The 17,131-nt window shown below is 39.6% G+C and overlaps 1 protein-coding gene across 1 annotated transcript in view; it reads right to left on the reverse strand.

The window, feature by feature from the left end:
* Window positions 1-6,564, reverse strand: part of LOC110987205 (vitellogenin-like) — a 19,576-nt gene extending 13,012 nt beyond the window's left edge. The window contains exons 1-10 of the mRNA XM_022249730.2: window positions 6,407-6,564; window positions 5,450-5,479; window positions 5,084-5,119; window positions 4,530-4,693; window positions 4,037-4,171; window positions 2,736-2,852; window positions 2,353-2,523; window positions 1,542-1,690; window positions 1,042-1,180; window positions 413-570 (exon numbers count right to left, since the gene is read on the reverse strand). Coding sequence (XP_022105422.2) covers window positions 413-570; window positions 1,042-1,180; window positions 1,542-1,690; window positions 2,353-2,523; window positions 2,736-2,852; window positions 4,037-4,171; window positions 4,530-4,693; window positions 5,084-5,119; window positions 5,450-5,479; window positions 6,407-6,446 — 1,139 coding nt within the window. The 5' untranslated portion in view covers window positions 6,447-6,564. The remainder of the gene's footprint in view (window positions 1-412; window positions 571-1,041; window positions 1,181-1,541; window positions 1,691-2,352; window positions 2,524-2,735; window positions 2,853-4,036; window positions 4,172-4,529; window positions 4,694-5,083; window positions 5,120-5,449; window positions 5,480-6,406) is intronic.
* Window positions 6,565-17,131: the final 10,567 nt, after the last annotated feature.

Raw genomic sequence — 17,131 nt, forward strand, 5'->3', positions numbered from 1 at the left:
AGGTCAGCAGCGCACTGAGCCAGGTTCGTGAACAAAGGAAACTTATATAACACCGCACAATCTGGGCTCTTTTTACATGGCTGCAGGCCTGGCTGAAATACTTGGGCGTCAATAGATTTTGTCTGTCAGGCTAGAGTGGACACCAGAAAGTCCTTCACGTGTTTATAAGTGTCCGGTAAATGAAGATAAGGAATTTTTAAAGATTTTTGAAAACAGAAAAAAAAGATAATTTTTTCTAGCAGTCTAGACAGAAAGCAATCCAGGACAATGAGTTCAGTGAGCTATTGACCAAGTCAGAGAAGTTAGAACTGCCACATCTCTGCTCGCACAGTACAAGACAGACCATCAGAGTGACACCTGATACATGCTAGTGAGTCAGTGAGGGTAAAAAGCATGGGGTAGCATGCCCTACCTTTGCTCGGGCTTGTGGCGGACCAAGTTCCAGATGTCCTCCAGGGTTTCGTAGTTGGCCTCAAACAGACTCCTGACCAGGAGAAGGAAGTAGCTGGGAGAGTCGATGGTGAGGGATGAGTTGGTCTGCTTCTCCAACTTCTTCAGCATGAAGTCGACCTTATGCAGGAAGGGGTGATAAAATGTCAAATGTCATTTTACGTAGAAAGGTCAAACCAAATCAGGTTTTCCAGGCAAAAACAACTAAATTCCAAACTGAAAACACAACAATTAAGGTTAAGTGCTACTTTGACCAAGTTCTTTCCACATATTGCCAATAATTCTGCAAGATCTTACATGTAAAACTTAGCTAAAGTATGCAGCATGACTTTGCTTTAAAATGAAAGGCCCTAGGAAACAACAATTAGGACAAATGTACATGTGTAAATATCAACCCGGAAGCTATTATCTACGATAATTGGTGATGACACTTCAAACTGCTTGCACTACTTATCTACACAAAAAGTACACCTTTTCGGTGACTTTCGCTAAATTTAAAACTTGGAGAGTTATGCTCAGTCAGGGTTTGTGTTCCTTTTCAGGCTAAGCATAAACTGGCTTTGAGTGCTCTGCTTCAATCTTAAATCGTACCTTCTGAACAGTGTTCAACATGTCTTCCTCAACCTTGACGATCTCGGGGAACAAGTAGGTCAGGCCACCACGTGACTCCTGAGTGGGGCTCTTCTCAAAGTACGGGTCAGAGGTCACATTGATCAGCTTCAGGGTTTGGCTGCACAGATAGTGGGAAAGATGCTTCATATTAACAAAGGGCTACAGGTGTGAAATTTTCCATATTGTTTTCTTGAAATTCGAAACCCGAGGATATGTTAAAGAAAAAGGTCTCTCAAGAGATTTTAAAGTTTGCGTGGCGAGCATTATGTAACTGAAGCAAGTTCACAGTTGCATAACGTGGCAATTTTCTGTTGCGAGTTGAAAAGATTCTGAAAAGAACCAGGAAAATTTTGCGAAGCAGGTAACATGCACTGCCCATCATCAGATGGTAACTGTTTGCTTGACAAGAAGACCTAAATCTTGCCTGTGCAAAGGTTACAAAGAGGAGGCCTGAGAGAGGGCGAGAATATCGGACTTACTTGACATGGACCAGGACAGATCCGCCCTTGACTCCCATGGGGAAGAAGACATAGTGGGCATCTGACTGGACGCTGTTGATGATATATCTCTGTTTGGTGCCAGTGATGTTGTACTTGAAGGTTGCCAACGCCTCCATGGAGTCCTTAGACTGTTATTGAAAAAAACAACAAAAAACCCTAAACTAACATTTGGATTGTATCATTGAGTTCAGTAGGTTTAAGGTTTCCTTGTTGCATGGGAAATCTACTTGCAATTTCTATGTTTAAAGGACCCATTAGAAAGGAGTTGTCAATCATACAGGGACTATCTCTGTTATTACTCGTGAATTTTCTCTGCATGGTTAATTGTAATTTTTTGGTTGTGTAAGTTTTCACTCTGGTAATACCCAAAAAACCAACAACTATGCAAACTGATCTCAAAGACCCAAGATCAATTAGCGTTTCCATGATGTGAAACTTCATGTGGAAGACATGTACAGGGCCAAATGTCTTCGTGCAAGACAGTGTTTTTTAGCCATAAGCAAGTGAATGTCTATTTCATTTAAGGTAAAAAGGATACATGGATTGAATTTTGCCATCATGCAGCAATCTGCTGAAGCTGCCAAACTCAAGAACTGGAAGGCTCAGAAGATACTTGCTCTGCAAAACCAGGCAACCAGCCAACTTGCCAAGCAGTGCCTTTGACTTTTGACTGGTACTCAGTTTTGCTCAGCACTAAATGTCTGCGAGCCCCAATATTCTGCTTAGCAGCTTCACAAAATGGGAATTCCCGACCATCCCTTCTCCCTGGCCCTCTCTCTAGGCAACCAACCTTCTCGCAGTCATCGCAGTCCTTGGCCTTGAAGGTCATCAGCTTGTTGAAGGCAGTCTTGGAGCAGTTGGTGAGATCCCGCACCTTGGTGATGTTCATGATGGTCACCAAGTCCTCGTTCTTGTTCTCCTTGATGGTGTACAGGGTCTTGCAGATGCCAGACACACCCTCCTGGAGATCAGAAAGAGGAAACAAACATAGAAGAGGAGGTGTAAATTCAGGTCAAGCTGGGCCAGGTCAAAAAAGTGAGTCAACGTTTTGTAAGTTAAGCATGTTCAACAAAAATAAGAACATAACATGCAAATGAACAAATTCACTTCAGCACAAAATTGATCAAATGCCAACTGAAATAAGACACATTAGAAGACTGTAGGCAAACTAACCTCGTCAACCTCATACACATTGTCCTTCTCCATTGTAAGACTGATCATGTTCATGATACCTTTCTTGAGGTTCACAATCCATTCTGCCTCAGACTTGTTCACGAAGACAGCCTCGATCTATAGACAGTTTTTGAGACAAAATATTGTTACTTTCATAGGGAACAAAAGCACTAATTTCCTAAAATGGCCAAAAGAAATGAAACTTATGCACCTAAAGAAAACAGTCAGAGAAATGCTACAGAAGGCATGCTCATTTCTAGGATGGGAAGGAAACTCCCAGACAGATTTTCTTGGAGAAACCCACTGAATCTGGTATATGGGACTGAACATCCAAGTCTACATTAAGACTCAGTGCCATTTGACCCAGGGTGAAAGAGGTGGAAACAGCATTAAATGTGACAAATAGACTCCCTTAGAGGTAATACAGTTCATTCTAGAATTAGACAGCTTTAGATATTCTCCTGCAACTTCAAGAAAATTAGTTTAACAATCAAGATTTACTTTACTCAGTCATAAATGAAAAAAATTTCCCACGTCAGTTAAAAAAAGGAGACCAAAACAACTGAAAAAAATTGCATGTATTAGAGTGACTTATCCTGGCCCATTATCAACCACTGAGGGCAATCTTCACTTGGTGACAGCCAATCGTAATCATTTCATGTAGCTTATCAGATAAATCAATCAAGCACCAGATTAAGTTTGCATCAAAAATTTCCTGAAAAAGTGGCAGCACAGAGTAAGAGTCCACAGTCCAAGTGGTATGTTTCAGTTAACAATGGGTAATCAGTGTTTTTTATCAAGTCATGTGATGAGTTAATGAGGCTTTTATCTTGCAGCAGCTATCAACTGGGTCTGCCTGTAATTACATGTAATAGGTCCTAATAATATGCTTTCACAGCTCATTTTTCCCAGGGTTCCAAAATCAATTCAATGATGAAGAGGTCGTAAAAACTAAAAAAACAAACCAAAGTTTTAGAGGATCAAATTAAGTGCAACACATACACTGAGGTAGGACAAAATAAAAGGCTTTGAATATTAAATTCCTTCTTTTTGGCAATAAGCCAAAGGTATATCTCTTTCAGTGAAATTCCCAAGTGGAAGAACCTGTTTAAGAGGAATAGATGTATCACATGAAATTTTAGCGGGTAACCCATTTTTTTGCAAAGGAAATACTTTCCAATTTTTAAAAGTTCATCGAGGTTGGAACCTGGACTGATCAAAAACTCCTGTTGAGACTTCTCCCAAATTTTCAACTGAGCAGAGAAGTTTGGTCAATAAAACCATTGCAAAGGGGTTCTCACCTTGCCCTGGTTGATCAGGATGGAGACGTTGTACTGCAGAAGTTCCCTTAGCTCCTCAGTCACCTTGGTGGAGTTGACCATCCACTGCGGCTTATCATGAGTTCCGTTGATCTCGTAGATTGTCGGATTAACCAGCTGGGGAGGGAAAAAGTGTAAACAGCTGCAATTAGTTTTAATGCAGAGAGTCTAAATCCATCAATCATGATTGATGTTCACTTGCATGCATACAATTCACACAATGATCTTCCGGTAAATTCTTTAAGTGCTAATTAAAAGCAGATTTTCAAAGTTAACATTGATAACCAACAACTCATCCACAAAATAATGAGGTTATTTGACAACTTCATAAAGAAACCACCTATCCAGGCCATCACATCCACACATGTAAAAGGCCAAATTGTCAGATTATTAAGACATGTCGCGAGGGGATCAAAACAAGATCCCAGTGAGTCCTAAGGGATGTCCTGTGGACTTTTGCTAGTGACTAACTTACCCTCATGTTCCAAAGAGTGGTGGTGAGGGGGTAGATCTCCACAATGCATTGCAGCCGCTGTCCCACTGTCTCGTTGCCGGTCTGGGGGAAGCTGGTCCGGATGTCGCCCGTGTAGTTGAACCTATGGGTCTTGCTGAGCTGGAACTCAGTTGGGTAAGTCTCCGCTGATTGACGAAAAATGAGAAAGATGCACGTACATGCACATTACACTACGAACACCCATCAAATCATGCCAGTGCTGTCAAAACGGTAGTGCCATGCTGAACAGAACTAAAAAAGTTGGAAATGTAACAAAGGCACAGAGCAACTAAAAGAATGTTCAGGTCAAGTGCACCTCAAATTTTATCTAAAGCATGCACAGAGGTTTCTTGACACATGTGGGGGGGGTAATTTCAGCATGGCGCATAATCAGTGACTTTAAAAGTGGGAGGTATTATATTGGTAATCACCCCCTGGTCAAAATGGGGGGGGAGATATATCCCTCATTCCCCCGGGATCTCTGCCCATGATCTAAATGTATTACTACTGTTCTCTCAAGGAGGTGAATTACTTACGAGCATTCCGGTGGATGGTTATGCTCTTCTCCAGATCTGAAATTCAAGTGTGAAAATAAAGTTTTGCTTCAAACAGGCACTGAGCTTCAATCTCAATGACAAAGTGGATATTTTTGGTACATGTCTTTCACTCTCCAAATACATCATTTCAGGACAACTGGTTTCAAAGGCTGAAAATACCAGGTGTGGTAAGAATTGTGTACTATTCGTAATAAATTAGGCTCTTCCCTCTATACATTTTGGTCCATTTTATTCCAATAAATACTGTTCCTTGACTGCATGTGTCAACATCATAAAAAATGCTTTTTAATTTCGCAGTCATTAAAATAAGCACTGTTTGAACAAACTTGGCCTAGAGTTGCATACCATTGTTCTGGATGATGGTGGTCGCAGCATCTACAAAAGGCAAAGGACAAAAATATCTGGCATTATAGTTATAACCAAAACTGAAAACAGAAACTAGGTTTAAGTTGGATTCCAATACACACAAACAGGTGTTATGTACTGTAGGTCAAAACTATTCCCTAAGCCTAATCTATATCTTAAGATATACCTTAAGAATTTGTTACCTTGAAATAGTAGTTAACAGGTTAATTGTAAGACTGTGTATTGAATATGACAAATAGTTTTGCTGCCTTAAGTGGTCTGAACACAGTGAACTCCTACAAACTATACATGTATAAGTACTTTAACACTAATAGGCACAGGTGCTTTTGAATATTGTTGCCTTCCCCGAGTATCGTGAAAGACATGTATGTTAATCATACAGTGAGGGCATTACAACTGTCTCTATAAAGTTAATGAAGCAAGCAAGCAAGCATTCAATTTGCTAGGCACTGTATCATATCTGACTGAGCCAAAGTCCTGGCATGGTGCCAATAATGGGGAGTTAGTGGTTCACCCAGAATACACTCAATCTCAGAACACACACTGCTAGATTGCCTGAGCCTCAACTTGTGTTATAAAAGCTTTATGTCCCCGTGTAAATATTTCTGAAGCAATTTATTATGGCAAGTAGCAAAAAATATGGATCTGAATTCACACCAGAGTAACTGAATATTTTTCTAGACATTCCTAAATGATAAAGATACAATGATTTTAGTAATAAGTATTATTTAGTAATAATACAGCATTTGCTAAATCAATGAATTGCCAAATGAATTTCTCTTGAATACATATTTTGACACAATGAAATCCCCACTTTCATTGTAATTTGCAATGGCTGATCTGCAAAGCTTTTTTTAAAATGGTGTTTGACTATTAAGTTTAAACATTAAAGAAAACATTAGAATGATACACATAAAATTGGACAGGTTTACTCACTTGCCAAGGCAATGCCCACAAGAAACAGAAGAAGCTTCATGATTTCTGGTTGAATCCACGGACAGACGAAAGATCAAGGAATTGCTCTCTCCCTGTCTCTGGTCTCACCAAGGGCTGGGCTCAGTTCTTATACCCCTTCAGCTCATTTGCATACAATTGGCCATGCTGACAGCAGACTAAATCAGCACTCACAGCTGGCTACAAAGTACAAGAGCCAACTGGTGTTGGGTTGCTGTGATTGGCTCAAACTTTGGGAAGCCCAACCCTGATAGGTCAGTAAAGTGTGGGCTGACCTCCCACTGCTGCTGTGCTAGTCAGTGATTGGCCAGGAAGTTTCTAGCATGCACTGGGATAATGAACTTGCCCTTGGAAAGTCCTTGCAGGGCAATAAACAACACTGATCGATGCGATATGTACCTCTCAGAGTTACTAGTTAAACAATTGGCTCTGATATTAGGTGATTCACAGTGATCTTTGAGTTTCTAATTGCGAGTTGAAGTGTTTTTTCCATGCTGATTAAACATGCGACATCAGCACTGTAATACACAGACACCAACTCAGACATGTGTAAAGTTTGAGATGTGGAATGATTTTTGTTTGGAGGGGAGCAAAAATATTTGTTTTGGGGGCACCATTAAATTTCTGAAATTTCTTTATGCAACCTTGGTGGCCTCCCTACCTTTGGAGGCTTTTTACACACGTTTGGAAGGCGAATAAAATGGTCCCAATACGCCATTATTTTTCAACCCTCAAAACTATTCCTTTTGGATATATGACTCTCACCGTCCCCACACCTGGGTTCTGCCAGCAGCAATAACTGTCACAGCTGACACTTTCTTGCCAAGTTATCCTGATTTGGGCTGTGAACTTTAAAGTAACAAAAAACATAAGTACATGTAGGAACACAATTTATGCCCCACTGACTTGCATAGTAAGGCAAGACCAGCTGCCCACACAAGACAACAAATTTAGATAGATCAACTGAGAGGGTGCCTTTTGCCAAGAAACCGTCCTCCTCTTAGCAACAAGTACAATATTGAACATGCCTGTTTGCACAACCTCGTATAGAAGTAATTTTCCAAATTTGCCACCTATTTTCTGGCTGTAACTTTTGATCCCAGTCTGAAGATAACTTTATGAACAAAATTCAAATAATACCACTCTATCGGAGAGTAAATAAACCCTCTCTTTTGTTGAAAACAGAAAATTCAGTTAAATTCAGTGTCTCTTTTCAAGTGCAACAATGACGTGTTCTTTAATTTAGTTTAAAATCTGCTCAAGCCACTGAGTAATTTTATCCTTTGTCCAAGCAAAGATTTACAACTCAAATTGAAGTTCTGCAAAAAGTTGGAAAAGCACCAAGCTGTATTTTTTCTGCATTGTATTCAAGAAGGAACAGCAACAGTTTTTGCATACAATATAACAATTGACCTTCCATCAAGTAGCAATGTAATGTCCCCTATCATTGACTTTTGGCCTCAGGTGAGTGTTTCCATAATGTGTCTTTCTACTCAGCCTGTTCCATAATTACATCAAAATAAAAATATACTTTAAACACCATCATCACTTCTTAACCTCTGTGCTGTCAACAATTTTTTGTAAGTATTAGTTTTCTAATAGGGACAATGCTTGGTTCCAATGATTAAAGAGTAAAATAAGGAAAGCAAATCTGCTTCTCCATCATCAGCTGCAGTAATTGTGAAGTGAAAACTGCAAGTGTATGAACATTTTCTGTGGAAAAGTTCAATATCCCTTGTCTTCCAAACCATCAAACAATGCATGGAATTAACATTTGTTTTAAAAACCCCTGTAAGGTTACCTTATTGAAATGTAAAGGTGTTTTCAAGAAAATATTTTTTGTTTAACATCATCTACAAAACCACATCTACATATAAAAGCATGTCAAGCTGATTTCACAATGCTTTCATCAAATAATTAAAAAACAAAATGACCAAAAACAATTGGATTTTTTCATTCCAAATAACTCTAGAAATTTCTTTTTCTGACAAAATGAAACACCTATAAAGAGCATACGGTTTTGTCTTGTATCCTTTCCTTTTATGCAAAGACCATACATTAAGGACTAAATTTGTTACGCATACTCAGCGTTCTCTGGGTCAAACGTGCCACTGATCCCATCATAAACTTGCGCCTATGCAGTGAGTTCTAAAAAAGTCCTCTTTTGTTCCAATCAGAGTGGATACAACCAAATACAATTAATTGTAAGTATGAATGAGATGATTTACCAGTTCAATGATGAAACGGTAACCAGCAGTACATTAGAGTTTACTGCTGATGAGACACGGCTATAGACCTCCCACTCTGAGTTTATCATATCAGATAAACGTCAACAATTTGGCAACTTTAACAGCTACATGTAGTCTACTGTTTGCCCCTAAAGGGAAATTGATCTGAGCACCCAAGCTTTGCTAACAACTGTCCTTTTTTATATGCAAATGAAAAAGGACATTGCAATCCATTTTCTCCCTCTGGAAAGAACCCATCAAAGTAAAGTTTTGTTGTGGGCAAACACTGTCTAAAGTTTTTCCTCTTTCCTGCTCAGCTGGAAACCCTCCTGCAGAATGTCACTTGACAATAGCAAGCACTAACCAGAGTTCAATGTCACTGATTTACATTCCCACCGCTACAGTGTACGTTTGAATTCAAATGTGCCATCTGATCCAGGCAAGTTTGCTAGGCAAGAGAAAGTCACCTGCACTATCAAGCAGGCGGCTGCTAGTTTTAGTCCCATCTGAGTAAGCTTGTCAATAAGTTCTCTAAAATCTCAGAAAGCACCACACGTGCCATACAGTACATCAAAATGACTGTGACAAAAATATACATGTAGGCTTATAATGCACATCACTTTAGTGATGCAAAACGAATCTCTGTCAGATGCAGATTTGAGGATATCAATAACTGAAATTCCCGTCTTAATTAATTCAAAGCCACAGGGTAAACAAACCAACATAAATTTCTACGCTGGCCCAACTTGTCTCCAAAGAGCCAAAACCCAACAGCATCACCCTGGAGGGGTATTTATCTGTCCAGTCCATCTGGTACTTTGGCCAGCAATACTGGAACTGACCTCGGCCTGCTTGGCCAGTGACCAACAAATGATAATCCATCGGTCATCAGTTTCCTGGAGACTATGCTTGTCAACAAAAATGAAATCAAGCAACAACACAGTTTTCCAGGTAATGCTGGGTCTCCCCCCCCACACCGACAAAATCAAGGACACTGATAAATCAAATTTTCTAAGCGTGAATCCAGGAACTGGACTTGCGTCCCATATTTACACCCAAAGCAAAGTGAAGGATGATTGAAAACCTGACCTCTTGGTGATTCAACTCAAATGGAGGGTTTAACACTTTTGATGATAGCACGATCAGCATTACATGTACAGTAAAACTTTATACAGGTACCTATGTATCTTGATCTTAGTTCTCACTACAAGTCTTACACTTCACAGCTTAATCCATTCCCCACCTCTATTGTTTCCACTTCTTCCAGCCTTTATTGTATGTATGTTAGCATGCACTGAGGTACATGTAAGTACAGGCCAGTTTGATTGTCAAGTGGGATTCAAATATTTGATGGTGTTCCTTTTAGTATGAATGTTGTGCTGTTTAATCTTGACACAATGGAACAATAATGTGCATGCACGATGAGCTGTCTGCAGTCTGTCTGTGACTGGTTCCAAAATGTCACTACCTGTTACGCACGTATTACATGTAAATTTTCACACTTAACACATACAGAGGAAGCAATTTGCAGGGCGACAACCTGAACCAGACCCTACATTGTAATACAAGTCTAGAATCACATGCAAATACTAATACAAGGAATTGGCACTTGATTGGAAAAACATGGTCCATTATATCATCAAACACATCCTGGATTCAACTTTTGGGAGATGGCTCTGCCCAAAGCATACTTTTCAGCAGGAGAAGAAAAGGAGTGATTGAAAAAACAAGGTCTTGGTTGAGGGCAACTTCCTGAACTGTGTTCTGAATTAAAGGAAGTGTCTGTGGTGATCTGTGGTGAACCACAGCAAAGCCACAGGCCTTGGTATCAGCCACTGAAGTTTCACGATCAGCAGCTTGGGTTATGTCAATTTGTTATCAAACACTTGTAGGTAACAAACTACACCGAAACCTGACTTGCACCAAAAAATGGGAGTAAGCATTTTCTTTTATCAGCAATTTTTTAATTTTCAAGAGTAAGAATGTGACTGTATTTATCTAACTGATCCAAAATAAGCTTTGTACTAAATGCGACATGTAGGTGACATACATGTATAAACATAAAGGTTACATATAAAGAAGTATTTCAACCATACAAAATGTGACTCACCATTCCAAAACTAGGCTGAAGCACAGCAAGTTATTGAGAGGATAAATGTGTGCTTGGGTAGTCTTAAACATGCATTTAAGACCAGCTCAGGAGAATGCATTAGCAGTGTTCATTTTCCTGAGGCAGTCTTAAACTAACATTTAAGACCCACCTAGCACATATTTATTCCCATTGATTTTTTGTAGTCAGAGTCAAAAGAAGTCAACGTATGATTTATTTCCAATGATTTTGTCCTGGAATTTTAATTTCATATTCCTGAGCACCCCCCGTCCATTTTATAGTATATTTCTTGTTCAAGTTGTCCAGAAGAATTTCTATATATGGACTTGGCACGTGTGTGGCGAGCCGCGTGCACCAGACACTTGACCAATTAGAATCGACTTTAATCTGTCTTGTATCCAGGTGCCAGAGCCTTTCTTATGCAGCGGGCATTATTATTAAATGTTAAAACAAGGTCACGTTGCACGCTGTTAAATTGGGAAACTGTTTGACGTATTAACGGAAATCTAATAATTATACCAATATAGATGTTAACAATGGACAGTCCAACTTTCAATGCCCATAACTTACAAAGATTGCTGCAGACAAACTTTTAAAATTTTGCATCACTTTCAGGTATGAAAATAGGCAAATGGAGGAGAAGATTGTAAAACAAAATCGCCTACTTCAGCCCGGTTGTGGAATGGTGGGTCACATATGAAAATCACATTTACCCTCTGGCAATTGTGTAAAGCAATGTCTTGCAAATGTAGCTCATTTTACGTAACTAGGCACATGTTGGCAAGAGTAAAGAAAAACAAAGAAAGCAAGAGCTCTTTTGGCCGGTGCCTTAAAACAGCTAACCTAACAACAAAAAAACAGAAAAATGGAGAAATCTGATCCACACAGAGAATTTTATTGATAACTTACTAGAGTGGGACTGCCTGGAATTAAAAGTCCCAAGTGTGCACATTACATATTATGTGATGCGATTTGCACACATCATTCACACAGGAAACATTTACACATTTGCTAAATCAGACCAAAGCAGTACCCTTCCTACAGTTGTGTAAGTTGAATATAGCATGGAGATGAATATTTGTCTCATTTTGCTGGCAAACAAATCCCACGAGACAGAGAGGCTGGAAGAGATGGGGCAGGCCTGCATTGCTCCCTCCATGTTTAGAACCAAGGTTTCTCTGCCACTTCAGGATAACTGACTTCAAGATATCTGACTTTTCATTCCCCAAACAAGAGTCTTGTGCCTCAAGTGCAGCTCGGGCTCTACAACTGAAACATTAATCCAAGGCCCAGATTTGGGGCATATTCATTTCTTTCCACAAAAATAAAGCCTTGAAAATAATTCTGGATCTTGAGTTAAAGAAATGGGCATCATGGGGGCCAAGAGGGCGCTTGCTCACCTTTCTCCAAAAGAAAAAAAATAACTAAAATGGAAAAAAGTTCATGTCCTACAGCTTGCTATATTTGTGCAATGCTCCATTTGTCCATGCGTTTCTGGTGTTCTTCGGGTGCAAAGTTGGCTACATACACTGGACAGCAAAAGAAACTTGCCACTGCTGTCAAAGGCCACACATAAAAATTCATTCCATAGAAATAAACAATTTTTGTTCACAGGTTTGCTGCAAAGCCTCTTACTAATCACATGCCCCAAAGCAAGTGATTATCTTTATAACAATGAAGAAATTGACATGCACAGCAACTTGGGCTGAATGAAAAGTCACACAAAAGTACTCTCCACCGAGCAAAAATGACCCATGAATGGACATTTTAAACAACCAATGACAAAGTGAACACCAGTTTTGTCAAAATGATGTGCATGAGTGGTTTCTGTATAGGGATGCCCTCCTTACTGACTATGAATACACATTATTGAAAACTAATGATTGTGACTTCTTTATTTCGTCCTGTGACATTGATTTCTGCGTAAAAGGTAAGGATCATTCTGTTACATTCTGTGACTTTTGATTCAGTAACCAAGTTGCTGTGCATGTCAAGTTCTTCTTTGTTATAAGATAATCACTTACTTTTAGGCATGTGATTGTTAGGGGTATTGCAGCATACCTGTGTACAAAAATTGTTTATTTCTATGGAGTGAATTTTTATGTGTGGCCTTTGACAGAAGTGCCAAGTTTCTTTTGCTTTCCAGTTTATATTTGAGCATAAAGGGTTTGAAAATTGTCCAAATCTGGTAATCATGATGGCATCTGGAAGCTTACATGTTCATCTGTCCTTTGATGTAAGTTTCATATCCATATTTACTTTAGTGAGCTTAAATGTAATTAAAAAACAAGGCTACAGAAACACAAAAAGGAAAGAAAGGGGATGAAAATCACCCATTTGTTTGAAAATACCTCTACACTGCTCCCCTTCACCGTTTATGGATTATCAGCTTACTGATGAGTGCTTTAACGTTCCCCGGGAAAAAAAGCCAAATGCTTGTTAAGTACCTGAGCCACACTTGAAAAAAGTGCAAATGTGAGAGATGTACTGGTACATTCATGTGACTGTTCACTTTATACACAAAAGTGGCCTGACTGTAGGGTGGATATGAAAAAAAGGCCAGGCTGATAACCTAGCAATTAATTACATATTCATGATGTTGTGATTGTGACAGAAGATTGTTCGCAGTGGTGGCGTGATGCTGGAGGTTGCGCAACAGGATTTGGAGACATACAGCAATGCAGTCAAAGTAACATTTTATTTAAGAAGTGTATCCAGACATGATGGGTACAAAGGGTATGACTAGGTGGTACCCGAGACTGATAAGAATGATTAGGAAGTCAATTTTTTTTACAACAATCACCAGAATCAGACTGTTGAAATACAAGGGGTTTGGCACAGTGCACACATTTGGTGGTATTGAATATATGCAGCACATGGTGTCCAGTTCTTCATCACAAAATGTCTCATAAAACGTTTCCTTATATAAATGTATAGTATAAGACCGCTACTTGTTTTGAAGACAATCTCCCAACAATGCATACATGTACATTCCCACTTCTATGACGGTAAAGGGAGCAAGCCCTTTGCTCATTGAGTATGCCCTTGGAAATGAGGCCAACAAACTTTCAGATCAGCTGATTGGGAATCGGAACTACATGTAAGTGGGTTTGTTAGCTTTCTGAGAGTAACAAATTCATACTTGGACCATGCATGTTCACATACAGTGGTTTGGGGGTCACAAAACTTTGTAACAATTAAGGTAGATCTGCATTTCCAGGAATCAGCTTTAAACATCCTGGTTATATGTTTGATGGATTATATTTCACTTGCGTAGACTGGGGAGAGAATTTCGGAAATCCATTACCCATGCTCTGACACCAAGAAAAATAAAATTGAATTTCTAATGGCTTAATTATTAATTACCATCAGACAGATATTAAACTCAGTTATGCTTTGAATAACTGCATGATAGGAAGAGCCCAGAAGAATGTGATTCTTCAGGATTATATCATAAAATGTTTGTAAATGGCGTCCAGTGGATAATAGGTGTGAGCTTGTAAATACATGATGTACATGTAAATAGGGCCTCAGGTAAATAAGCAAAGGCAAACAGTATGGAATACACAACAGTGGGATGCATGATCGGTTAGGACACCTCACAAATGGTTGGTTCCCTGCCAACTTCAACAAGGCCCAAAAATGGGGTCTTCAACATACATGTATTGCAGTGTGTACAGGGTGAGATTTCTTTGGGGGACTTGTTTTTTCCTCTCCTTTTTTATGTTCAGGTGTCTCTCTTTGAATATTCAATTTGAGGAAATTGGGCCTCAAACTGGCTATAGCTCATAGCTGAGCCATCAACATAAAATGTAAGGCTCTGGCACTAACCAGGGTTAACACTATGAAATTGGTGCTGTTGCCCAGAGTAGAGTACAGTCTGTGGAACAGTGTTGTCTAACGCCTACAATCCATGGGCCTACAGGAAACTGTGGTTCCTAGGGCCTACAGAACAGTGGTGCCTAAGACCCACCATGGAGGAATGAGCCTACAGAACACTAGTGCCTAGGGCGAGGCCTAAAGAATGATACTGGTACCCCAGGGGGCTATAAGAACACTGGTGTCTTGGGCCTACAGAATGCTATAGTGCCAAGTGCCTACAGAATACTTGTGTTTATGGCCTGGAGAGCACTGGTGTCAAAGGCCTACAGAACACAAGTGCCTATAAATTGCCTACTGAACACTAGTGCCTAGGGCACTCTTAATCTGGCTCAGAGATTTACAAATACCAAACTAGAATTTCACCTAGAGTACCCATATTAGCCCATCAATAACACTGTGAAGGGGACTCCAAGATCTGGAAAAACCCATGCAATACCAGAATAACACTATAAAGGAGACTCCATCATCTGGAAACATCCATGCAACACCAGAATAACACTATAAAGGAGACTCCATCATCTGGAAACATCCATGCAACACCAGAATAACACTATAAAGGAGACTCCATCATCTGGAAACACCCATGCAATACCAGAATAACACTATGAAGCGGACTCCAAGATCTGGAAACATCCATGCAATACCACAGCCAAGCATCTTGGTCTAGCTCCTATCTACTCCCAGTATTTACTTAAACAAAAGAACTGTTTGTGTTTGCTGCACTCACTTAATCTGCACAATCATTCCATTTTTGCACACTCTGTCAATCTTATTTTACCATTTGCCAATAATTCTGCCATACACCAATGTGCTTTTTCTTTCTAATTCATAGATGAGGAAGATTGTTTTGAAACACAACTGCATGATCTTGCTGATCGACCTGATCAGGCCCAACATACATGTACAATGTATGCATCCTCCAAAGTACTAAACACCACCCCTCTAAAACAAAAGAGCAGTCTGAAATTGTGGGAAATATACCTGTTGTCAGTCTAACGTGCATAACAGTATAGTCGCCAGGTCCCTTATTTCACCACTTACTGTGAAAACCAATGAAACTTGACAATAGGTGGTGAAATTAGGGACCTGGCGACTATACATGTACGGTCACACACGTTACTTCAATACCAGTCAAAATACATGTACCGTACAGAAATCTCTCCTCAATTGCTGTTCTTTGAGTTAATTTCTGAATTAACTAGAACACTAAAGATATCTCCATTATTAAAAGGTGTTGTCACTGTGACTCCCCTACCCCTCATAATAAATAAACTCCTCCCCACTCTACTTATCAACCCCTGGGAATGCACTGTGTTTTATTTGACCTTGTCCTTAGACCTTCTGCAACAGCTGACCTGAAGCCAAACAATGGGCCTCATAACTGCCAAGTAGTTCCTCAAGTGTTTTCCTGCTATATAGGTCACTGATCCCAGCAGGCATGTGGTAAATATATGATGTCAGCTGATCATTGGGGCAACAAGGGAATAAAACTTTGTTGACAACAACCTAGAGGGGTGTTACAGTTTCCTGTTCCAAGTTTCAGTGTCCGTATTTAATAAGTTTGATCTTGAATTGGGCAGCTTGCCAGGAGAGTAATGATAGTGATCTCAGGGTCTTGAAAAATAAGTTCTTTTCCTGAAATTGTTTACAGCTCAACTACTGTGAACTTAAAGGCTTTAAGTATTCTGGCCCTTTAATTTTTGAAGTCTACCTACCATGAGTTTTTCTCGGATCCAATTTTTTGCAAATTTACAGTTTTCTTCAATGTTGGACAACTAAGGGTACTATTGCTGAGATGTCATTGTTTGGTGCATATAGGTTTTTTATTTAAGTGATGAACCCAGAATTTACCCACTGAAGACAGTTCTGAGACAGAGTTGCCTGCTTGCTTTTTGCTTTGCACACGTCCATGTACATGTACTTACACAATGCGGCACCAAAGAAGAGAAAATTTACCTTAAACCAGCAAAATCTTTAAAAATGCAAGATGTTTTTCTGCACAAACCAGTGTAGCACGGGAGTTTTCTTCAAGGGATGACATCATATTTTTGCTCATGAATATGAAACTCTTGCAGCAAAATACCCTATTAACTAGTGAAACAAATATTGAAAATGATGCTCACTGAGACACAACAATTTACCTTTACAGGTAAATTGTTGTCTATATTAAAACTCCACTGGAGCAATGGGGGCGGGTTACGTGTTGGGCACACATGTACCTCATCTCACCCAACCCAGAATGAAGTATGTACAACTACATGTACATGTACTTGTATGAACACAAGACTGTCAGACTGTATCAAAAAGACACATTGCATACTTCAGTCCTCACTCAAGCACAGGCAAGCTTGGTGGGCCCAGAGTCAACTCTTTATTATTTTAATACTATGTAATATCTTCTGAAATTCATCTCTCACAGGATATTTGAGCAGTTGAAGAATTCTTTACACAAATTTTGCACAAAACAGACCCGCAACAACCACTCGC

The sequence above is a fragment of the Acanthaster planci genome, linkage group LG12 (genome assembly GCF_054643075.1).
Source record: "Acanthaster planci isolate LZ-2023a linkage group LG12, COTS_SCS, whole genome shotgun sequence".
In the NCBI taxonomy this organism is placed as follows: Eukaryota; Metazoa; Echinodermata; class Asteroidea; order Valvatida; family Acanthasteridae; genus Acanthaster; species Acanthaster planci.